The sequence below is a fragment of the Girardinichthys multiradiatus genome, chromosome Y (genome assembly GCF_021462225.1).
Source record: "Girardinichthys multiradiatus isolate DD_20200921_A chromosome Y, DD_fGirMul_XY1, whole genome shotgun sequence".
Taxonomy (NCBI): domain Eukaryota; kingdom Metazoa; phylum Chordata; class Actinopteri; order Cyprinodontiformes; family Goodeidae; genus Girardinichthys; species Girardinichthys multiradiatus.
The window spans coordinates 17464680-17489988 of NC_061818.1; the positions used below are offsets into that span (position 1 = coordinate 17464680).

The 25309-nt window shown below is 40.9% G+C and overlaps 2 protein-coding genes across 2 annotated transcripts; both read left to right on the forward strand.

Annotated features, from left to right (window-relative positions):
* Positions 1-350: 350 nt before the first annotated feature.
* On the forward strand, positions 351-2342 carry LOC124864485 (prolactin-1-like). Its single transcript, XM_047359283.1, has 5 exons — positions 351-472; positions 744-856; positions 1009-1116; positions 1226-1408; positions 1498-2342. The coding sequence occupies exons 1-5, from the start codon at positions 430-432 to the stop codon at positions 1687-1689; spliced, it is 639 nt and encodes a 212-aa protein (XP_047215239.1). The 5' UTR covers positions 351-429; the 3' UTR covers positions 1690-2342.
* Positions 2343-14849: 12507 nt separating this feature from the next.
* LOC124864206 (dual specificity protein phosphatase 3-like) lies at positions 14850-24379 on the forward strand. Its single transcript, XM_047358884.1, has 3 exons — positions 14850-15214; positions 20778-21010; positions 21934-24379. Exons 1-3 carry the CDS (start codon positions 15000-15002, stop codon positions 22167-22169), a joined length of 684 nt encoding a protein of 227 aa, XP_047214840.1. The 5' UTR covers positions 14850-14999; the 3' UTR covers positions 22170-24379.
* Positions 24380-25309: the final 930 nt, after the last annotated feature.

Consider the following 25309-nt stretch of genomic DNA (forward strand, 5'->3'; position numbering starts at 1 on the left):
CAGATCTGGGGAATCCTGGTGAAGTGGCACACTGGTCATGGAAAGACCAGGTGACCAGATGGTCATCAGTGATGTTCCTATTAAATGAGCAAAACCTTCACAATCTTACTGTAAAAACTGTTGTTTCTATTCATCGCTTCAATTAAGATCAGGGAGGACGTTTTTCCACTGTCATTCACACACACATTTGTACATGCATGTCAATGCATCCTGCTGCATCCATTCAAAGCTCTCCCACCATGTTTCTCATTATAAACTGGTCTAAGCAGGTTCTAAACAATTAGCACAGACTCATCCTGCTGCTGCATAACCAAAGTGTCAGATTCTAGGAGCTATAAAATGGACGTAAAAGGCAGCAAGAAAGCAAAAAAGGCAACAGGGTCAAGCAGGACGAGGAACAGACTGAGAAACTGCGAGAGAGGAGAAAAGATGGCTCAGAGAAGAATCAGTGGAGACCGACTGTTTATTACAGGTGAGGTGACTACTTTGACAAGCTCATACCTACCTACTGGCCTTTTTTGAGCCAGCTGACTGGAAATACACGTAAACAGATGGGGAAGTGGGAACACTGTGAACACTTTAAAAGAGCTTTAAAATGTAGGAATGATATGAAAACAAATTATGTGACTTTTAAACAAAGTAATCAGAGTTACCAGAAACAAAATATATGTAGCAAACAGAAGGTATAGAACTCTGAGCCTAAAAAGCTGTCCTCTCTTGGTTCTTCATGCCTCCTGCTCCAGTGGTGTACCTGGTAGCCATGTGCAGAGCCGTGCCCATCGGTGACCTGCTTGACCGAGCCTCACAGCGCTCTGACAAAATGCACTCTCTGAGTACCCTACTCACACAGGAGATGGTGAGATCTTACTGTAGCTGTTTAAACCCAGTGGGATCACTGGTATGGCTTTTTTCACAAGATTTTAGAGAATAAAAGAGTCCACTGGTTCTTGTTATATTCAAAGATGTTTTCCACTGGACATTGTAACGATCATCTCTTTCTGCGCCTAGGACACTCACTTCCCTCCATATGGCAGGATGCAAATGCAACGCCCTGCTGAGTGCCACACCTCCGCACTACAGACGCCCAGTGACAAAGAACAAGCTCTACAAGTGTCGGTGAGTTAGTCTGAAATTTTCCTTTTCATGATCTCTACTCTATTGAGAGACTGTCCTTTGAACAACCTCCTCAGTTCACTGTTTTACAATATTTTGGCTTCTTCTCCAGAACTCAGATCTAATGTCGCTGGTCCGCTCCCTGCTCCAAGCCTGGGTGGATCCACTGGTGATCCTGTCCAACAGCGCCATCACTCTGCCTCACCCAGCCAAAAGCAGCATATCAAGCAAAATCCAGGAGCTGCAGGAGCACTCCAAAAGCCTAACGGACGGTCTGGACATACTGTCAGGCAAGGTAGGCAAAATGGAGAAATGTTCTTTCATCTGCTGTTATTTTTGTTAAATGCTCCTCACTTGTACCCTAATGGTCTCTATCTAATCCAGATGGGTCCGGATGCTCAGGCCACCTCCTCCCTCCCTTACACCGGAGGGACTGACCTGGGCCAGGACCGGGTAACCATACTAAACAAGTTCGGTTTTCTGCTGTCCTGCCTTCGCCGCGACTCGCACAAGATCGACAGCTTCTTAAAAGTCCTTCGCTGTCGTGCAGTGAAGTTGCAGCCTGAGTTGTGCTAAAGCCAGCATGACTCTGTGGGGAGTTCTGCTTGTACTGCCTACCAGCTTAGGGCTAGAACATGATGTCTTTAACATCTTCCTAATTGCTGATTAGAAGGTAGTATAGGTTTTCAGAGGATGGAGATAGGGAGGAGTTATATGGAAGACAGAAGGTTGAACTTTTAGCAGCTACTCAAAACATTAACCGCCCTGATTCATTTATCAAGGTACACCCTGGGAACTGAACCACAAAACAATAAAATGTATGGTTTCTTGTAGTGACAGGTTTTTCTTAAGGTGTATTCTATAGTGGAGATCATTTGAGCAGTAGTCAACTTGCAATCATTGCTGTCTTTTCTACCAGAGCATTATTTCCAGCTGGTCTGGTATCACAAATTAGCCATCCTTTTTTAATTTAACCAAGAACCTACTGTATCATCCATAACTTGACTCCTCCTCATCCCTTCCTTCTCTAAAACAGTTCTCCCCTCAAAGTCAACCTCCCCAACAGGAGCTCTGCTGAAGCAGGCAGGAATACGTTTTTTTTTCTCCTTCCTCAGTTATATTCTGCAGCATTTGCACTTTAGATTCAATCCCACTTTCAATGCAGTGCCTGTGACTAAATTGTTTCCGCATAATCTGTTTATCAATAAACATTATTTCTTGCACAGTGAGTTTGGTCTTTTTCTGTCAAAACTCAGTGAGGCCTCATTTCTAGAATTTGTTACAGAAACAACAGCCTCTGGCAGATCTGAGGCTATTGCTCTTAGCCCGGCTCCTCTCCACTCAGCCCGTTTTTGTGAGCGTTTCTGTTACTGTTTTTTCCTTACCAGTACCTACTTTCAGAGCAAAAAGGACACATCAGCTTTCTGAATTACATGCAGGTAGGGGGCGCTGTATTTAATGACATCCTAAACCAGCTGATCACACATTAAATGAGCTGTTCAGATGCACAAACATTTCCCCCAAAACACACAAAACAACAATACCACCATGAAACAACGTGTTTGGTTCAAAATTTATTGAAGGTCTTTAAGCGAACCACCATCTGAGGGTGGAGCAGGCAGAGAGCAGCTGCCTGTAATCAGACTGCCTGCCTTGGGTCAAATGGGAGGAAGACCCCACTGAATCCACAAAGCACGAATATCCAATATCCAACCTAAAACTAACTTCAAAAGTCAGTTTTAGTTCAAATGTTTGTGGTTATACGCTTCAAAGTCCTTGTCCTCGTTATTGCCATGGCTGAGACAAAAACATCTTCATAAACTTCTCCAGTCAAACTTTGGAGCTTTACCAGGTCAGACAACAGCATCTCTCCTCTCTGCTTCTCCTGCCCCCCACTCACATCAGAACCTCTGAGCCTTAATTTCTAAGTTCTGCCTGGGCTGTGGTCCAGATGATTAACCCAGTGGTGCATTTTATACATGGAAAAAATACTTAAGACATTCTTGCACATACAATAATACAAACATTATTTGGATTTTGTTTATTAATGTTTTTTTTTCTATTTATTTATTTATTTACTTTTTTTAATATCACGCAGATCATTTTAATGTGACAATGTCACACAGTAACGTTAGCACAGCAAACTGATGGCTGGAGTGAGTCGTCAGTAAGTCCATAGATACACAAAAGGCACAGTGCCGAGTTGAGAGAAACTGAGTGGAGCGGAGCCATGATATCTAAATGGAGCCGGTGGAAAAGGGTCAGTTGATGATTGTGAACTGTAACCTCTGCCCTAAAAACTGACATTTTGGTTGACACCTGTCACGGAGTGACATCTTTGGACTCTGTTTGTGGCTTTGTGTTTGTTTACCTTTTGCTTAGATTTTTCTATTTTGGTTTTTGTATCATGTTTTTCTTTTCTCCTTCTTCCGCCTCTTAGTGTTTACTTCTTAAGTTCTTTTATGGTTGTTTTCTTATTACTATGTATGGTTTATTATCATTATTATTGTTTATTATTGTAATTATTATAGTTCTTGGTCTTCCCTGGATACTCTAGTTTTATTTCTCTTTAGTATAATTGTGGTTAATTGTTTTATTTGTTCCTTTGCACTCTTCGTGTTCACTAGTTTATTTTCTGTTTCCTTTCCAGTTAATTCCGTCAGTGTGGTTAGGTTTGTTTACTTTTGTATTCAGGTTTTCTTTATGGGTTCTTTGTGTGTTCTCAGGTTGTTATTGTTGTTCCTATGTTCCCTCTAGTTTCTCTGTTTACTTTAGTCATGATTATTCTAGTTTTCTTGTTCCCCATTTGATTATTTATCTTTGTCTACAGGTTTGCTTGGTCTGTGTTTCTGTTTATTGTTTATTAGTTACTTTGCCCATCCTCATCCTTTGTATTTGTTTCACCTGTTCCTTCTGCTTCCCTGCCTCCTCGTCACACCTGTTCCCTGTTTTCTCTGATTATCTGCCTTTGTTATCTCACAGTATATAAGTTTGTTTTGTGTCTTTGTTCAGTGCTGGTTCCTTGTGTTCGTCACACCTCATTCTCGTCCATGATTATGCTTTGTTTTGTTTTTGCCACGCCTTGCTTTGGGAAACCTGCAGTGATTTTGCTACGTTTTGTGACCTTATAAATAAATCTTTGAATTACAAAGATGATCCTGCCGAGCTCTTGTCTGCACTTTGGTCCGATCCAAAACCACATCGTGACAACACCAAGTCGTAGAAGATCACTGTACAATCTAGATGTGTGAGTAGTCACTGGAGTACAACAGAGATGCAGTGATCCAATTCTCTCTGACAACGCAGTGTAGGATCACAAAATAAATAGCACATTTGGACAATAAGCAAACACATTTTTAAAATGTATACTCCTAACTGGTATATCTTATATCATGAAGTACATAAAGATCACATAGTATTATGTGAAAGATATCAGTGTTAAAGTGGTACAGTTGATATGACGTTTTAAATGTCTGATTCCTTCATTTTCTGTGTTTTGTGAGGTATGTCATGACATAAATGGAAAAACAATAGAATTGATCTTAGCTAATACACGTGAACTAAACTTAATAATGAATGCATTTACATTAAAAAGGTAATTCTTAAAAACTTTAAAATTATTTTTAAATTGCTTCAACATTTACAATGAAAATATGAAAAAGTGTCAATAAGAATATTAACTCTACCAGGTTCCAGAAACATTCCTTTTATTAATGAGGAAGATGGGAAATGTATGAGCTACTTATAGATATTATTGACTCATTATATTTTAGTACATAGACATTAGAAATACATTAGAAACCATTTCTTTCATGCATTTAGTTATTGCGTCTCCATAAAAAAGCAACAAGTGTCTCAGGTGTCCACGATCTACCCTACAATAACCTCTGCAGACTATTGTAGCAAATTCACCTCAACCACTTTGGAACACATTCTAAGGGGCATATGTGTCCCACAAATGCTAGTCGACATACAGCAGTTGGACAATGAAACTGAAACACCTGGTTTTAGACCACAATAATTTATTAGTATGGTGTAGGGCCTCCTTTTGCGGCCAATACAGCGTCAATTCATCTTGGAATGACATATACAAGTCCCGCACAGTGGTCAGAGGGATTTTAAGCCATTCTTCTTGCAGGATAGTGACCAGGTCACTACGTGATACTGGTGGAGGAAAACGTTTCCTGACTCGCTCCTCCAAAACACCCCAAAGTGGCTCAATAATATTTAGATCTGGTGACTGTGCAGGCCATGGGAGATGTTCAACTTCACTTTCATATTCATCAAACCAATCTTTCACCAGTCTTGCTGTGTGTATTGGTGCATTGTCATCCTGATACACGGCACCGCCTTCAGGATACAATGTTTGAACCATTGGATGCACATGGTCCTCAAGAATGGTTCGGTAGTCCTTGGCAGTGACGCGCCCATCTAGCACAAGTATTGTGCCAAGGGAATGCCATGATATGGCAGCCCAAACCATCACTGATCCACCCCCATGCTTCACTCTGTCTTGGTCACAGATGCACCAGCAAGACGTGCACCAACAATTTGTCCTCTTTTGAACTCTGGTATGTCACCCATAATGTTGTGTGCATTTCAATATTTTGAGCAAAACTGTGCTCTTACCCTGCTGATTGAACCTTCACACTCTGCTCTTACTGGTGCAATGTGCAATCAATGAAGACTGGCTACCAGGCTGGTCCAATTTAGCCATGAAACCTCCCACACTAAAATGACAGGTGTTTCAGTTTCATTGTCCAACCCCTGTACATGTACTGCATATCCCACACATAGAATACAGGTCCTTCTCAAAATATTAGCATATTGTGATAAAGTTCATTATTTTCCATAATGTCATGATGAAAATTTAACATTCATATATTTTAAATTCATTGCACACTAACTGAAATATTTCAGGTCTTTTATTGTCTTAATACGGATGATTGTGGCATACAGCTCATGAAAACCCAAAATTCCTATCTCACAAAATTAGCATATTTCATCTGACCAATAAAAGAAAAGTGTTTTTAATACAAAAAACGTCAACCTTCTTGAGTCTCTCAACGTTCTCTTCACAATATCCCACAGATTCTCTATGGGGTTTAGGTCAGGAGAGTTGGCAGGCCAATTGAGCACAGTGATACCATGGTCAGTAAACCATTTACCAGTGGTTTTGGCACTGTGAGCAGGTGCCAGGTCGTGCTGAAAAATGAAATCTTCATCTCCATAAAGCTTTTCAGCAGATGGAAGCATGAAGTGCTCCAAAATCTCCTGATAGCTAGCTGCATTGACCCTGCCCTTGATAAAACACAGTGGACCAACACCAGCAGCTGACACGGCACCCCAGACCATCACTGACTGTGGGTACTTGACACTGGACTTCTGGCATTTTGGCATTTCCTTCTCCCCAGTCTTCCTCCAGACTCTGGCACCTTGATTTCCGAATGACATGCAGAATTTGCTTTCATCCGAAAAAAGTACTTTGGACCACTGAGCAACAGTCCAGTGCTGCTTCTCTGTAGCCCAGGTCAGGCGCTTCTGCCGCTGTTTCTGGTTCAAAAGTGGCTTGACCTGGGGAATGCGGCACCTGTAGCCCATTTCCTGCACACGCCTGTGCACGGTGGCTCTGGATGTTTCTACTCCAGACTCAGTCCACTGCTTCCGCAGGTCCCCCAAGGTCTGGAATCGGCCCTTCTCCACAATCTTCCTCAGGGTCCGGTCACCTCTTCTCGTTGTGCAGCGTTTTCTGCCACACTTTTTCCTTCCCACAGACTTCCCACTGAGGTGCCTTGATACAGCACTCTGGGAACAGCCTATTCGTTCAGAAATTTCTTTCTGTGTCTTACCCTCTTGCTTGAGGGTGTCAATAGTGGCCTTCTGGACAGCAGTCAGGTCGGCAGTCTTACCCATGATTGGGGTTTTGAGTGATGAACCAGGCTGGGAGTTTTAAAGGGCTCAGGAATCTTTTGCAGGTTTTTAGAGTTAACTCGTTGATTCAGATGATTAGGTTCATAGCTCATTTAGAGACCCTTTTAATGATATGCTAATTTTGTGAGATAGGAATTTTGGGTTTTCATGAGCTGTATGCCAAAATCATCCGTATTAAGACAAAAAGGATTAATGGTCAGTCCAGCTTTTCTGATGCACCCCAACACTCGTCGTAAATGGAGCATGTAATCCTTCCAGGTTTGGCTAAACACAACCTCATCATCCAAGTAGGCTGCTGAAAAATCTGACACCTCTCTCAAAACATGATCCATAAGTCTTTGGAAAGAGGCAGGTGCTCCCTGAAGACCAAATGGCATCACTTTGAAGTGGTACATACCAAATGATGTCCTGAAACCGTCAGCTTGCGTGCCTCTGGTGCTAGTGCCACCTGCCAGTATCCTTTACTCAAGTCCAGTGTAGTGATATACTTGGCTCCTCCCACTCTCTCCAACAGATCATCAACTCTGGGCATAGGATATGGATCAAACTGAGACAAAGAATTCAGATACCGAAAGTCAATGCAAAATCTCAGTGAACCATCTTTCTTTGGTACAAGAACCACTGGACTACACCATTCACTTGTTGATATTTCAATGATACCAAGTTCCAACATAAAGTTGATCTCTTTCTTCAGTTCTGGCATCAGCCGCTCCGGAATCCGGTAGCTCTTCTGCCGCGCTGGAGCATTCTTCTTGAGGTAGATTTCATGTTGCACCAGGTCTGTAAAACCTGGAGTCTCTGTAAACAGTTCAGGATCCAACAGAGATGAAACCTCCTCCTGCTGGGATGCTAAGAGATGAGACAGATCAACCCCACTGACCTGTGGGTCATTAGAGGGCAAAAACTTCTCATCCACCTCCTCATCATTGACATCACAAACCAAGAGGTGCTGCACTGGCCTCTGGTGCATCTGGAATTCTTTCAACAAATTCACATGAAATGTCTGATGTTTTTTCACTCTGTCAGGCATAAACAGTTCATATGGGACCTTACCCACTTGTCGAGTCACTTCATATGGGCCATGCCACTTAGCAAGCAGCTTGTTATCTGATGTTGGTAGCAGCAATAGGACTTGTTGGCCTGGTTTCAGGACCCTTTCTCTGGATTTCTGGTCATACCATCTTTTCTGGGTCTGTTGTGCTGTTCTCATACACTCCTCCGCTAGCGCTGTCATCTCCTCCAACCTCTGCCGCATCTTGACCACATATGCCACAATGTTCCCTTCTGCAGATTCCGGATTTTCCCAGTAGTCTTTTAGGAGGTCTAATGGTCCTCTTACTTGCCGTCCATACAGCAGTTCAAAAGGTGAAAATCCTGTCGAAGCCTGCGGGACTTCTCTGTAGGCAAACAGCTAATAGGGTAACCACTGGTCCCAATCTGCTCCTGTAGTGGAAACAAACTTGTGCAGCATGTTCTTTAGAGTCTGAGCCACTTTGGGGTGTTTTGGAGGAGCGAGTCAGGAAACGTTTTCCTCCACCAGTATCGCGTAGTGACCTGGCCACTATCCTGCAAGAGGAATGGCTTAAAATCCCTCTGACCATTGTGCGGGACTTGTATATGTCATTCCCAAGATGAATTGACGCTGTATTGGCTGCAAAAGGAGGCCCTACACCATACTAATAAATTATTGTGGTCTAAAACCAGGTGTTTCAGTTTCATTGTCCAACCCCTGTACATCAGCCATTGGATATGCATGCTTATCTCCATGTATGCAACTTATGTGAGATTTCTCCTCAGTCCACTTTCCTCTAGGTACTAAGGAAGACAAAACCACGGTCTGAAATCCCCCCATATCTAGCAAGGCCGTCTCACGCTGACCATTAACCAAAACTGGTACAGTATGAGCAGCATCCCGAAAAGCATGTTTCGTTGGCCTGGGGACAGTGCAAAACAGGGATGGCTTAGAATGATTAGTAAGGGGGCAAGAGTACTGAGTATGACCCAGTCCATTACATAAATAGCATCTTATATCTCGCTTAACTGAACGAAAACGGGGATTCTTCGCAGCATCAAGCTGGTACTTACTAGAGGTAATCTGCCTACTACTTGAAAATCCCCTGTTCTCTGACTGACCACAACCCCGTCCATCCCCAGAGGACTTACTTTTGTGGGCAAAGTTGATGTCCCGGGCAAAAGTACTATGTTTTGTCCCTCGTCTTGCTGCTGTGAAGACCTCTGCGAGTTGTGCCGCATTCTCTGCTGTCTTTGGGTCATGCTCACGAAGCCACACTTCCATCTCAGGGTTGACCATCTGCAGAAACTGTTCCAGGATCATTGTCTCTGAAATTTATTTCACGGTTGCCTTGTCTGGTTTAACCCACTTGGAAAACATGTCCTTGAGGCGCACATAAAGCTCTTGTGGAGTCTCCCCAGGAAAGATGTCCAAAGAACGGAAATGTCGACGATAGGTTTCAGCTGTAATCTCATATTTTTGCAATATGGCTGCCTTCACCTTTTCATAATCATCTGAGTCTGCAATATCCATCAAGATATAAGCACTTCGTGCCTTACCAGTCAGTAGGGCAAAAAGCCGGATAGCCCATTCATCTCTTGGCCATCGATAGACTTGAGCCATTCTTTCAAAAGTAGTCAAAAAATGTTCAATATCATCATTAGGTGAAAGAGTATGCAATTTAGGTTCTCTGTGCATGCTGAGATCCCTCTCTGGTCTGATAGGATTGGTTGGTTGGCTTGTCCCCTCACCTGGATCACTGTCAGCTTGAGGCCGCCATGCTCCAGACTCTCGCCGTTCAACTCTCGGGTCTTGCTGCATTTCATGAACTTGTAGCTGTACAGGTCCTTCTCAAAATATTAGCATATTGTGATAAAGTTAATTATTTTCCATAATGTCATGATGAAAATTTAACATTCATATATTTTAGATTCATTGCACACTAACTGAAAAATTTCAGGTCTTTTATTGTCTTAATACGGATGATTTTGGCATACAGCTCATGAGAGCTATGAACCTAATCATCTGAATCAACGAGTTAACTCTAAAAACCTGCAAAAGATTCCTGAGGCCTTTAAAACTCCCAGCCTGGTTCATCACTCAAAACCCCAATCATGGGTAAGACTGCCGACCTGACTGCTGTCCAGAAGGCCACTATTGACACCCTCAAGCAAGAGGGTAAGACACAGAAAGAAATGTCTGAACAAATAGGCTGTTCCCAGAGTGCTGTATCAAGGCACCTCAGTGGGAAGTCTGTGGGAAGGAAAAAGTGTGGCAGAAAACGCTGCACAACGAGAAGAGGTGACCTGACCCTGAGGAAGATTGTGGAGAAGGGCCGATTCCAGACCTTGGGGGACCTGCGGAAGCAGTGGACTGAGTCTGGAGTAGAAACATCCAGAGCCACCGTGCACAGGCGTGTGCAGAAAATGGGCTACAGGTGCCGCATTCCCCAGGTCAAGCCACTTTTGAACCAGAAACAGCGTCAGAAGCGCCTGACCTGGGCTACAGAGAAGCAGCACTGGACTGTTGCTCAGTGGTCCAAAGTACTTTTTTCGGATGAAAGCAAATTCTGCATGTCATTCGGAAATCAAGGTGCCAGAGTCTGGAGGAAGACTGGGGAGAAGGAAATGCCAAAATGCCAGAAGTCCAGTGTCAAGTACCCACAGTCAGTGATGGTCTGGGGTGCCGTGTCAGCTGCTGGTGTTGGTCCACTGTGTTTTATCAAGGGCAGGGTCAATGCAGCTAGCTATCAGGAGATTTTGGAGCACTTCATGCTTCCATCTGCTGAAAAGCTTCATGGAAATGAAGATTTCATTTTTCAGCACGACCTGGCACCTGCTCACAGTGCCAAAACCACTGGTAAATGGTTTACTGACCATGGTATCACTGTGCTCAATTGGCCTGCCAACTCTCCTGACCTGAACCCCATAGAAAATCTGTGGGATATTGTGAAGAGAACATTGAGACACTCAAGACCCAACACTCTGGATGAGCTGAAGGCCGCTATCGAAGCATCCTGGGCCTCCATAAGACCTCAGCAGTGCCACAGGCTGATTGCCTCCATGCCACGCTGCATTGAAGCAGTCATTTCTGCAAAAGGATTCCCGACTAAGTATTGAGTGCATAACTGTACATGATTATTTGAAGGTTGACGTTTTTTGTATTAAAAACACTTTTCTTTTATTGGTCGGATGAAATATGCTAATTTTGTGAGATAGGAATTTTGGGTTTTCATGAGCTGTATGCCAAAATCATCCGTATTAAGACAATAAAAGACCTGAAATATTTCAGTTAGTGTGCAATGAATCTAAAATATATGAATGTTAAATTTTCATCATGACATTATGGAAAATAATGAACTTTATCACAATATGCTAATATTTTGAGATGGACCTGTATTTGCTGAAACTGGTGCTGCATACTTTTCCATTTTTGCTCTTGACGGGAGGCATCTTTTTCCATCTGCTGATCTCTTGCTGCCTGAGACCGATTGAGTGATTTAACCAAATCTGTCTGCTCCTCAATCTTCTCCTCAGGGTTGCTATCTGCTGCGCCCCCCTGAGCAGTGGATGGCTTTACTCCATCATCAGGCTCCACCTGTTGGTCCTGCTTTTTCTTTTCTCTTTCTTTTGTCATCCTTAACACCACTATGTGACTCCATTCCCATTCCTGACACCACTTGTTAGAATGGCCCTTGGCAGCTGATTAAGGCAGGAGGCTTGAGGCAGAGAAAAGGTGCAGGCCCACTGGGTGTTTATTCACCAACACTGAAGACATACAGGTACAAGACCCTGATACACAAGTCACACATGGTCACAACTACAGCCACCGTCAGTTTGTTAACCAGCAGCCTTTTATAGCCCCTCCCATTAACAGACCTACCATGACAGGCGAAACAAACATATACACTAACATACATACAACATAGCTAAAACATCACTTTATTTAACAAACATTACTAAACATCTCTAAAATAAGTCTTCACCTAGGCTTAAGTCGTTAACACTAAAGACTAACACGCACACAGCTTACTCCTCCCCTTCAATTTATAATGGTCTCTTCCAGAACCTTTAAAAGGTGCTCAGGCCCCCGGGGAATCTTTTAGCCCAAACACCCTACAGAGGAAGAGACAGAGGTAAGTCATTTGTTTAACAATACACTGGAAAACAATTAATTCCAAAGACTGGTCACAATACTGGTATTTTATCCATTTGTTATGTTTTTTTTTACCAGGACAGGTCATCATCAGTACCAGCTGAGAAGAAGCTGCCTAAAACAGCCACAAACTAAGAATAAAATACATCAATCTCTTTCACAGTGTAATTTGTTCTTTCAACAATATTCAAAACAGCATTTTAAGTGTTCCAGCATATGTAATGAAGCTATTCATTACATGCCCTTTGCTGTAATGACTGAAATATTAACCTCTGGCCGTCTCTCAATGAACGTCTGGGAAGTTCTTTCACGACTCTTTGGAAAACCATTTCAGGTCACCACCTCATGAAGCTCATGGAGAGAATGCCAAGTGATCGAAGCAGTCATCAAAGCATAGGGTGGCTGTTTCGTAAAAATCTAAAAATGTTATTTTACACTTTTAGTTTATCACATAATTCCATGTGTGTTTATTCACAGGTTTGCTTTCTCTGGTGAGAATCTACAATTTAAACAGTCACGAAAATAAAGAGACCCGTGAAGTGAGAAAGACGTTTTAAAACTTTCGACCAGTAGTGTATATTTTAGGGTGATATGGCAGTGGATTTTCTCTCCTGTCCCATCCCGCTCCCACAGAAAAATGTCTTGTCCCATCCCAATTCCAGGCCAGCATAAAAAAAATAAATCCTGTTCCATCCCATTCCTGGTAAATTGATTCCCGCTCCCATTTAGAACGACTCCCACTCCTGTGCCACTCCAATTTTTGTTTTCTTCATTTAGTCTTTTGGCAATTTCTTTGAAGGACCAGTTAGGTCCCTGTTTTTAGCTGTAGTAAAGGTCAGTTGAAGTAAAAAGAATAATAATGAAGAAATAATAAAATATCAAACAAGGAAACAGACCATACCTATCTTAGTTGAATAAACAAAATGTACATAGTTGTATTTTACTCTTTTATTAAGTGATTGTTTCCTTTGAACGATGACATCACTTTTATGTTTCAAGTTGCTGAAACGAAAGAAAAATGCACCTAGTAAGAGAACTGTACTTGTTGAACAAAAGGCCAAAAAGGCATTACCTTCACAATTTAGAAACTGTACCTCAATGGTTCACAGCCCTGGTCCTCAGGGACCCCTTCCCTGCAAGTTTTAGATGTGTGTCTGATCCAGAACACCTGATTTAAATTCTGACATGACCTCCTATACAGGCATCAAGAATGGAGGGTCAAACTGGACAAAATTAAAACAATAAAATCATCATAAAATAAATAAATGTTGTGAATGTCCCATTAGTGAAGTAAATGTAACATGGAAGAAATGTAACATTAAATGTGCCATTAAATTAAAGGTACCATTTATTTATTTAATACATCATTAGAAACAATAAATGTACCATTATATCATGAAATGGACTATTATGCAATTAAATATGCCACTGAATAATTAAGTATAATTTTAAAGACGACATAACGTAATTAGTGGTACACTTAATATTTAATGATGTATTAAATAAATTTAATGGTACATTCAATTTTTTTTTATTTCACAATGTATTTATTTAATATCTTCCTTTGATGCCGGCAGTTACTATTGGATCGGAAAACTCCGAACACGTCGGAGCACGTTTGAAATTAAGCGATGTCTTGATAAATCAAGCAGATTTTTCACGTCTACATAGTTATATTCTCGCACTAAAAACATTGTAAAAGTTCATTTGTGTCACAGAAAGTGTAATTTTTCACAGTTTACTCTCATCTTTTGCCAATGTGGTCCACCATGGCTGCCCCTGTTTGACCAAACCGATTCGACCCGCAATGAATCATGGGAAAAGATGGACCGCGAAGGATACTCACAACTCATCCTTCAAATCGGGCAAAAGAAGGACACATTTGTCGGCAGCATCTGACAGACCTTACGCGCTGCGCTGTGACGTAATTGGCCCACAATGACCTGCACATGGATCCTCCTCCTTCCCGTTTATTGACCAATAGGAGAGGAGCTAGAGAGAAGAAGGCAGCCCTCCTCATTTGCATAATGAAGGAGAAATGCATACGGTAAAGGAAAAAGACGAGACGAGGAAATGTAAAAAGAATAAAGGCATGTCTAAGGAAAAGGAAAAAGAAAACATTTACATTTCTTGATGAAAACGCATGTCTAAGGAAAACAAAAAACAAAATATATGTATTTCTGCTTTTATTTTTAATTTTGTCAAGATCGGTCCTCCATACAATGAGCCTCCTAGGGGAGATTTACCAGCAAGTAATTCACATTTTTTTATGTTCAGAGTCAAACCTACAGAAGTGGAAAAAGGGTTAATGACATTTCACATTTATTCTTTAAAAACAGGGTTGTATGAACAGCAAGTTGGGAAATTACAATATTTTTGTTCGCAGCATTAATTCCTGTAATGCTTTAATTTGATTGATATTAAATGATAAAAATTGCATGGACAAAATAAATAACTAAATAAATGCAAATACAAATCTATCTATCTATCTATCTATCTATCTATCTATCTATCTATCTATCTATCTATCTATCTATCTATCTATCTATCTATCTATCTATCTATCTATCTATCTATCTATCTATCTATCTATCTATCTATCTATCTATCTATCATTTGGGACCAAGGGGCCGACAGAAGCCTTGCCCCCCCGGAGCTGTCGTCACTCAGCTGCAGCTCGCTTTCGCAGAGCCTCCAGCCTGTTGTGGAAAAGCTCAGCTGACCGACAGCTGATCGTTGCCGTTAGTCTGGTAAACCGACACCTGTCCGCCGCCTCACGGTCCACATTATGCGCCTGTTGGAAGTCCTGCTGCACTCCTCTTCGGACATGAAGAATAAACCCAAGCGGAATGTGAAGGCACCGGTTCCTGACCGCTTTGACATGTCCAGCTTCGAGGTTTCTCTGCAGCAACTCAACGAACTGCTGACGGACGACAGCGGCTTGTACAGCTGGCCCACTAAACACTTCCACGAGGTTTATCCACGGATCTACATTGGCAACGCGTGAGTCCCTGCTCCGATCAGACAGATTTTATACCATTTATGCATCATTAGGTATCATAAGCTACCTGCAGCATTCATATTCAGGTCATGCACGTTGAACCATTTCCACAGATTTCTTGTCATTATTCAGACCGTTGCTAGATCTAATTTAATTAGTTCGCTTTATTATAGTTTATTCTTCTAATTGCTCTTTATTGTCACCTTTAAATTCTGCATAGATGAGTTAACGCAATTCTGATAATGTAAAACGTGTGGGGAATGACTTGTTGCAATTATATATAATAACATAGTAATAGTATAATCAAATTATTTGTGGAGTTAACTGAGGAGTATCCCGCAATCAACATGGAAACTCTACATCTTTCTAGAACTGCAACCCTTAAACATGCTATTTATGCTGCTTCCCTTGTTTGTGAAACGAAAATAAAGGGGTGCAGTGAAGACATGATGGACTGTGCCATTCTGAGGAGGTTAGGGAATGTTTTCTCCAAACCAAATGGAGCACAGATAAGATGGATCCACCAGAGGAGCTGACACTTGCTGCGGTGCCTCACCTGTCCTCTGGACGAGTTAAACATTCACTGAGCCATGCTCCATATTTCAGTGTCTGTAGTTACTGAATCCTGTGGCAGGAATGGAAATAACACTTTATTGGGATGTTTTGTGACAGAGCGAGACACAGTGGTGAATACCTGTGAATGTTATCGCTTTCGAAATAGACCCACATACAGAAGAACACTCAGAAGAATTGAACAAGTGTAAAAGTGTTTTATTGTCAGCAAAGTAATCAGGAATGCGAACGGGTTGATCATCAGCTGTATGGGGAGAGAAAGGAGAAGACTGGTGAAACAAAGAACTATGATAATGCTGAGCTAATGAAAAATAACTATTGAAATCTGGGAAATGACTTACTAAGTAGGTGCAGTCTAACCGCCACGGGTAGAGGGATTTGGGGTCCAGGTTTGCGAAGCAGGAGTAGTTCAGATGTTTTCTCTGGTGCTGTTTGAGTGAACTTAGGTGAGTTCAAAAGGCAGTTAAAAGGTGCAGGAGTAGGTAATCTTGATAGCCCAGAAACGTCAGTGATTGGCAAGGTAAACCAAAAACTCAGGTTGGCAACCTGCAAAGGAGAATTCACAAAGTTAACTTGGAGCAAAAAACAAAGCAAAGATTAGTAGTGGCTGAACTTGTTACCACTGAAGGCAAACACTCTAGCACAGAAGTGCTGGCAGCCTCCTGCTTAAGTACTCTTCCATGCAATCAGCAGATCACTCGCACCTGTCACCCAGCGCACCTGAGATCTCCGGCACCATCTGAGAACTGAAGCAATGTTACAAGCACACATACACACACAAAACCCAGACCCCGACAGTGAAATATAAGCTATTCTTTTTTTTTTTTTCATTTTCTATTTATGAATTACCTTTGAAAAGTTTATCAGTCCTACACAGTAAGTACTTTGTACAACCACTTTTACTGCCAGTCCAGCTGTGTGTCTTTTGGGTCACATCTCTACCAGCTTTGCACATTTACAGACTGAATATTTCTGGTTTCTTCAGTCAGACTGGATGGAGAGATTTGCTAAAATGTGTGTCGGTTAGGTCTGGACTTTGACTGGACCATTCTAACACACGAATACACTTTGACTTAAGCCTTTTCATCGTAGCTCTGGCTGTATGTTTAGGGTTGTTGTCCTGCTTGAAGGCAAATTTCCACCTCAGTATAAAGTTTTTTTTTGGCAGTCTCTAAACGTTTTTTCTACAGGATTGCCTTGTATTAAGCTCCATCCATCTTTCCATCAACTCTGACTAGCTGCCCTGGTCCTGCTAAAGAAAAGCTTTCCCCCCCAGGAACACCAAGGGTGAAGTTGTGGAGAAGCTTAAAGTGGAATTAGATAACCGAACTATATCCATGTTGTTCAATCCATCACCTAAAAATGAATGGAGTATGACACAACTGCAGACCTACCAAGACATGGCCGACCACCTCACACCGGAAGAGCATTAGTGTTGTGTTGGTCTATGACATAAAATTAAATCATTATAGTTTGCGTTTTTAATGTGATGTTCTGGAGCGTGAATGCAATAACAGATTTGTTCAAACATACTCATACTTTCTGCAATAAATATTAGCAACCTCACAGAAAAGGAACAGTTTTATTTTGGGAAAAAGGCAGAGAGTATTTGTGTCAACAAGGTTAAATGCGGTATCTGCGTATAGCGTATACCACCACAGCTCCTTTAAAACTTAAAGTACACAGTGGGTGGCGCCTAATATAGAACACTAGAATAAGACAAAATACTTCTTAGTTTTTACAGCTGAGTTAAAAGCATTAAAGACAAACCATTTTCTTAGTGCACTAAGTCATGGCAGAATACTTCTGGAGAGACACTATGCATTTCAAACGAATTAAAGAAAACAGAACAAAAACAGTTATTTTTGTAATATGAAATATATATTTGGCCAAATCTAGGATGCTTACATAAAGGTGTTTGGAGCTGGGTGAACAGAACATGTGCCCACGCTTGGCTGTCTTTCGGATGTTTTGATCTTTTTGTTCCACTGTGTTGCATTCGATGTCTGCATCAGGCTCTCCTCGCTATTTTTAGGTCTTTTGATTTCAGAGCATGGGCGTGTGAAGCAAGGAGCAGAAATGGTTCACAGTTTACAGTAGCTCATCTTGTTCCAGCAAAAAATGCTACAAGGAAAAGTTAGAGGAGGAAACAATGAGCCATACATTGTCCAAAAGGCAAACAAAATACTACCATGAAAAAGACTGAGATTTATATTTGTACATACAGCCATTACTTAGTGTTAAAAATACAGGTCCTTCTCAAAATATTAGCATATTGTGATAAAGTTCATTATTTTCCATAATGTAATGATGAAAATTTAACATTCATATATTTTAGATTCATTGCACACTAACTGAAATATTTCAGGTCTTTTATTGTCTTAATACGGATGATTGTGGCATACAGCTCATGAAAACCCAAAATTCCTATCTCACAAAATTAGCATATTTCATCCGACCAATAAAAGAAAAGTGTTTTTAATACAAAAAACGTCAACCTTCAAATAATCATGTACAGTTATGCACTCAATACTTGGTCGGGAATCCTTTTGCAGAAATGACTGCTTCAATGCGGCGTGGCATGGAGGCAATCAGCCTGTGGCACTGCTGAGGTCTTATGGAGGCCCAGGATGCTTCGATAGCGGCCTTTAGCTCATCCAGAGTGTTGGGTCTTGAGTCTCTCAACGTTCTCTTCACAATATCCCACAGATTCTCTATGGGGTTTAGGTCAGGAGAGTTGGCAGGCCAATTGAACACAGTGATACCATGGTCAGTAAACCATTTACCAGTGGTTTTGGCACTGTGAGCAGGTGCCAGGTCGTGCTGAAAAATGAAATATTCATCTCCATAAAGCTTTTCAGCAGATGGAAGCATGAAGTGCTCCAAAAGCTCCTGATAGCTAGCTGCATTGACCCTGCCCTTGATAAAACACAGTGGACCAACACCAGCAGCTGACACGGCACCCCAGACCATCACTGACTGTGGGTACTTGACACTGGACTTCTGGCATTTTGGCATTTCCTTCTCCCCAGTCTTCCTCCAGACTCTGGCACCTTGATTTCCGAATGACATGCAGAATTTGCTTTCATCTGAAAAACGTACTTTGGACCATTGAGCAACAGTCCAGTGCTGCTTCTCTGTAGCCCAGGTCAGGCGCTTCTGCCGCTGTTTCTGGTTCAAAAGTGGCTTGACCTGGGGAATGCGGCACCTGTAGCCCATTTCCTGCACACGCCTGTGCACGGTGGCTCTGGATGTTTCTACTCCAGACTCAGTCCACTGCTTCCACAGGTCCCCCAAGGTCTGGAATCGGCCCTTCTCCACAATCTTCCTCAGGGTCCGGTCACCTCTTCTCGTTGTGCAGCGTTTTCTGCCACACCTTTTCCTTCCCACAGACTTCCCATTGAGGTGTCTTGATACAGCACTCTGGGAACAGCCTATTCGTTCAGAAATTTCTTTCTGTGTCTTACCCTCTTGCTTGAGGGTGTCAAGAGTGGCCTTCTGGACAGCAGTCAGGTCGGCAGTCTTACCCATGATTAGGGTTTTGAGTGATGAACCAGGCTGGGAGTTTTAAAGGCCTCAGGAATCTTTTGCAGGTGTTTAGAGTTAACTCGTTGATTCAGATGATTAGGTTCATAGCTCGTTTAGAGACCCTTTTAATGATATGCTAATTTTGTGAGATAGGAATTTTGGGTTTTCATGAGCTGTATGCCAAAATCATCCGTATTAAGACAATAAAAGACCTGAAATATTTCAGTTAGTGTGCAATGAATCTAAAATATATGAATGTTACATTTTCATCGTGACATTATGGAAAATAATGAACTTTATCACAATATGCTAATTTTTTGAGAAGGACCTGTAATAAGGCATTTTCTGATTTTGCCAAAAGGCATGTGGGCGACTCCCTGAACGTATGGAGGAAGGTGCTCTGATCAAATGAAAGTAAAATTGAACACCAAGGAAAACGCTATGTCAAACCCAACACTTCCCATCTCCCCAGGAACACCATCCCCACAGTGAAACATAGTGGCGGCAGCATCATCCTGTGGGGACGTTTTTCAGCAGCAGGTAATCAGAAACTGGTCCGAGTCAAGGGAAAGGTGGATGTTGCTAAATACAGAGAAATTCATGAGCAAAACCTGTGTCAGTCTGCCTGTGATCTGAGACTGGGACAGAGGCTCACTTTATAGCAGGACAATGACCTGAAGCATCCAGCTAAAGTGACACTTGACTGGTTTAGGAGGAAACATATAAATGTGTTGAAATGGTCTAGTTAAAGTCCTGACCACAATCCACAGACTAGACATGAAGATTGCACTTCAGAAGTGAAAACCATCCAACATGAAGGAGCTGAAGCAGTTTAGACTTGAGGAATGGGCAACAATCTCAGTGCCAAGATGTGGCTCATAGAGACTTACCCAAAGTCACTTGCAGCTGTAACTGCTGCAAAACGTGGCTCTACAAAGTACTGACTTTAGGGGTGGGGGGTTAATCAGCTATGTACAGTGATGTCTTCTGTAATTTTGTTGTTTACCTCACAATAATAAAAAAAATAATACATCTTCAGAGGGGTGGGCATGTTCTGTAAATGAAACGGCACAAACTCGTAAACAACCCTTTTTAATTCCTGGTTGTGATGCAACAAAACATGAAAAACTCCAAGGGGGTGAAAACTTTGCCAGTCACTGTAACAATGGAAATGTGTGCATGCCTGCCATGGAGTTTTTTTCTTTCATTTTTCATAGACGAGGGTGTTCACCCACACATGCTGGCAGAAAAAGCAGGTTACAAAAGTATTGTGTTAGTCACACTTAATGCCCTCTGTTGTTTTTTATATAATAATATATTTTCTTGTAAGTGAAGAGTGACTGTGCAGAGAGAAATTTCAAATTTCATCATAAATCCAGGGATAGTTTCCATTTAGTTTAAACAGACTGAGTGTAAAAACATTAGTAATTAAAGAATGTTCCTCGCAAACTTCTTTTATTTCAGATTTGTGGCGACAAATGTGCTGCGCCTCAAGCGTCTGGGCATCACTCACATCCTGAACGCAGCAGAGGGAAACTCCTACATGCACGTCAACACCAATGCAGACTTATATGCCGGCTCAGGAATCATGTATCACGGCATACCAGCCAGCGATACTGACCACTTTGACATCAGTGTCTACTTCGAAGAGGCAGCAGACTTTATAAAGAAAGCCCTGGCATATAAAAATGGAAAAGGTCAGTTTGTTTTACTGAATCATGGGATGTTTAAATGAATATGCTCGTTTGGTTTTATTTTGGGGCTAGATTTGTCTTGGTGTAAGGCTTACAAACCTTAAAAGATTTAATGACTCATTCTGTGGTGAGTGAAAATCAAATCAAAATGTTTACATATCAATGTGTGTAATACTAGAAAGGAAAATGCGACACTGTTTATAGACTTAGCCAGAAAACCTTTTATAGGTGCCTGTAACCAGCATCAGACTCCAGTGTGAAAAGTCCAAAGCCCCGAAGTGATCCACATGTGCAGAAGAAGTGATCCACATGTGCAGAAGAAGTGATACACATGTGCAGAAGAAGTGATCCACATGTGCATGACAGTATGTGTGTATCAGTCCTGAGGTTGTTGTGCAGTCAAAGCCAGCAAAATGATGACCAACTCCATCAACGGTGCCGGCTGCAATGTTCACAAATACTGTGGCAGCTAGACTGGTTAATTCATTCTCTGAATTTATGTAAAATTTAGAAAGCAACATCGGAGAGAGTGGCATTCTCGTACAAACTGGGTTTAAATGTATCACTTCTAAAGCAATTTACACTGACTCTTAAAACTGTAAAACAAAGAGAATTCCTTATCAAACACACAAACTAATGTGTGTCAAATACTGGGCAATATTTAAGGGACTGTTGGTAACCCTTAGTCAACAGCTGGTAAAGCTTTTATCACGAGAACCAGAGCTGGTGGAAACTAACTGAAACTGTGTAAGAATATAATAAAAATCTATAAAAAATATTTTTTGAAACTAAAATCACTTAACTAGAAATAGTACAAATTTGCAACGTTGTGGTAAAACCTTTGTTTTCGCTCTGAGGTGGAGTGGGCCACAACTGCAGTGCTTTTTATCAAACTAAAATGTTTGCATTTTTTTCTCCCATTCTAGGGAAAGTGTACGTCCATTGCAGGGAAGGCTACAGCCGCTCACCTACCTTGGTCATTGCTTACCTAATGCTTCACCAAAACATGGACGTCCACACCGCTCTGGCCATGGTGCGACAGAAAAGAGAGATCGGACCCAACGACGGCTTCCTTCGGCAGCTCTGTCGGCTAAACCAAAGGTTGGCTGCTGAGGAGAAACTGGAACAAATGAGTGGCACAAGTAAAAGAAATGTATCGTGAGAAAACAAAATTATGTTGACAAAGTAGCATATGGCTAACTTTCCACTTGTTCTAGGCTTGAATGGGCCACAGTCCTGTGAAGTAATGCTTTGAACCAAATGAAAGGCAACCTTCTCACTGAGGGTGACAGCAGTAACTGTACAGAGCAGATTACCACATCCCACACACTGGCTCATTCACTAGGCAATTCACCTGTTCCTTTAAGATCATGTAAAGAATCTTCTCAATGTATCTATCCTTGCAGTATGAATTTCTAATCTTCTTTCAGGCTTCAGCAACATGTACACACAGTTTTAAATATAAGTAACAGTTATGAAGCTCTAATCTTAGGTTTATAGCCGTCTGCTTTACTGTAACAAAACAGAAAAATGAGAAAATTGGCTATTTATTATTTATGATGATTTATGGGTTCTTGGAATTGTAGAAATGTTGGTGCAAAAAAAAAAAAAAAAACCCTAAAGAAATACTAGAAATAGACTTTGTACTGTGAATAACTTGAGCAACAGTTGTGTGAGTTGGCAAGGAATGACCCGTTTTAATGAACATAGCTGATAACTCGTTTAACATAGAATAGGTTAAATATTGTTACGCATTTTCTGAATATCATATTTATTACGGTTTAGTAGTTATTTATAACGTTCAGTATAGTTTGCTGTGTGTTCTTTATGCTTAACATTTCAGTTAATAGGCATTTATGTATAGTTATTGTGAGTAGTGAGAAAATGGATTGTGTTACTCTCACATCTAGTCCAATTTCTCCACCCTTCTAGCCATGGGTCCTTCGTTCTGGCTCCTGTCCTGCAAACACTGCCAACTGTCTCAGTCACAGGCTCTCTCACTGTGATTTTTCATGTTAAATCAGGATAATTTTAGAAAACTAGAGGATTTTACTAGAGTATTTTTGCCTCTTGTATCTCTTATGTGTAAAGCAACTTACGAATCTTTGAACAGCATTGTGCTCACATTTAGAAAGCTGCTTCAAAAGCACTTCTGTCTTGTGGATTCTGTGCTTTGGAGATGAACTTGCTACTTTTGCACTGAAAACATGCTGAATTTATATTGATTAAAAGAATGTAAAACAAGCAATATAGTTTTAAGTCTACAGTTTTAGATTAAGATGCAAAAAAATTAGCATGGTAAACATGACAGTAATTGTTTTAAGATCAATTGTATTTGTGCTAAACTAATTTGTTGAGACCAATTGAAAATACATGATTGAATTTCCATAAAATGAAATAATAGTCTTCCACAATAAAACATGTATTGGGAGAGTTAAATGAGTAAATTGTAGCATTTCAATGTTGGTGTGGTCATGAAACTAAAAACCTTTAAACCCTGCTGAACAGCTTAGCCATTAGTCTGATTTCTATGAATAAAATAAAAATGACTTGCATTTTTAGACAAGTAAATTAAAAATGGCAAACCATTGGTTAGGGGTTAGGACACATAAAGACACATAAAGAAGTACATAAGTTAGTTTATACCATTTTTATACAAAGGAAGGCGTATGTAATGCCTTTTAGCTTAGCATAAACACTGTTCTTGTGTAACTAGCGTAGCAAACACTATGTTTTAGAGAGATATACATTTTTTCATTAAGATTTAACAACCAATATTCCCCTGTATATAAATAACTATTATTAACTGTTAAATAATTAGTATTGAATCATTTTTAACTTTAAAGCTTGCTAAAAGAACAGGAGTCCCATAAAAAAATGCTAATAATGTTTTTTTGTCTAAACAGCACACTATAATACCCTGAATGTAACATTAACACTGCCAGAATGACAGTACGTCAAACTGTAACTTTTTAACTTCTTAGACAACATCTTTGTAGAGTAGAATATTTATATGTTTGTTTTTTGGGCAGTTTAAATACAGTTTTATATTATACAGTTGCATGCTTTGTGATATGTGTCAGCCAAAGTGTTGCTTACAGTCCTTAATGGACACAGCTATGTCTCTGTGTAATTAATGTGCATTATTAATTGTGCATTATTTGTCACAGTCTGCTCTATTGTGCCTGTAACGTGTGACTCATCATGCACATTACTGAGAAGGATTTGATGTAACCTAATTGGTCAAATCAGAAGACTCACAGTGAGTCTCACAGATTATGACACAGCTTTGATGAAGTGCACTTTATCTAATGACATGGGATTCTGATTGTTCTCTTTTCATAAATTAAATACAAAATGTGAAAATGTCAACATTGTTTTCTGGGATTTGTTTTGTTTCCCTTTTCTCCTATTTTCTCTCATCCCTAAAGTCAGGTAAAGCAGGTATCAGTTTTCCTTTGTCAATTTGTTAGGTTTGCAGTCCATTTAAATTTGCCTGTTATGTAGCTTTGGAAACAGCATGGTTGCCTGTTGATAACCATGTTGTTACAAAGAGGGAGATACAGGATTGTTCTGGGTGTCCAGAGATCAGCAAACTCTGTCAAAACTGTTTGGTTCTCTAACACCTCGAAAAGAGATGCACTGAAAAGTAAACATTTGAATTTTATTCATTAAGAGGGAAAAGCTATCCAGACCAACTTGGCCTTCCATGTAAAAGTGATTCCTCCCTATACCTGATGGTGCCTTCCTTGGAGGCCACAACTCCGATCGAGCATCTGTGATATCTCAGACATGGGCTTGCCAGGGTGCCTAGGATAATAACCCAAAGGAGCTTCAGCTTAAGTTCACAAACTGATGGCTGTATGTTCTCCTTCAGGTGTTTCTGCTAGGGAGAGCAATCGTGAAGCAGCAAAGCAACCACAGATCATCAAACTACCACCATCATTTTGTCAGTATAATGCTACTTTATGACATGTTGTGTTAGCTTTGCATCTGATGTCACAGTGCAAAACCACCTACTGCTGCACTTTAGTCTCATTAGTCCACAGAATATTTTCCCAAAGGTCTTTGAGGAATAGAAAAAAACATGTTTTTTTTCACAAATGTGAGAAGGACCTGTGAGTTCACTATTCTTCAGCAGTGGTTTTGGTCTCTCCCATTGATTATATTTTTGCCTAGTCTCTTTCTTATTGTTCAGTCATGAACTCTGACCTCAGTGGAGAATGTTGTTCTGGGTCCTTTTGGATGAGCTCTTGATGCACACTTGAGGTATATTTGGTAGGCTGATGACTCCAGGGAAGG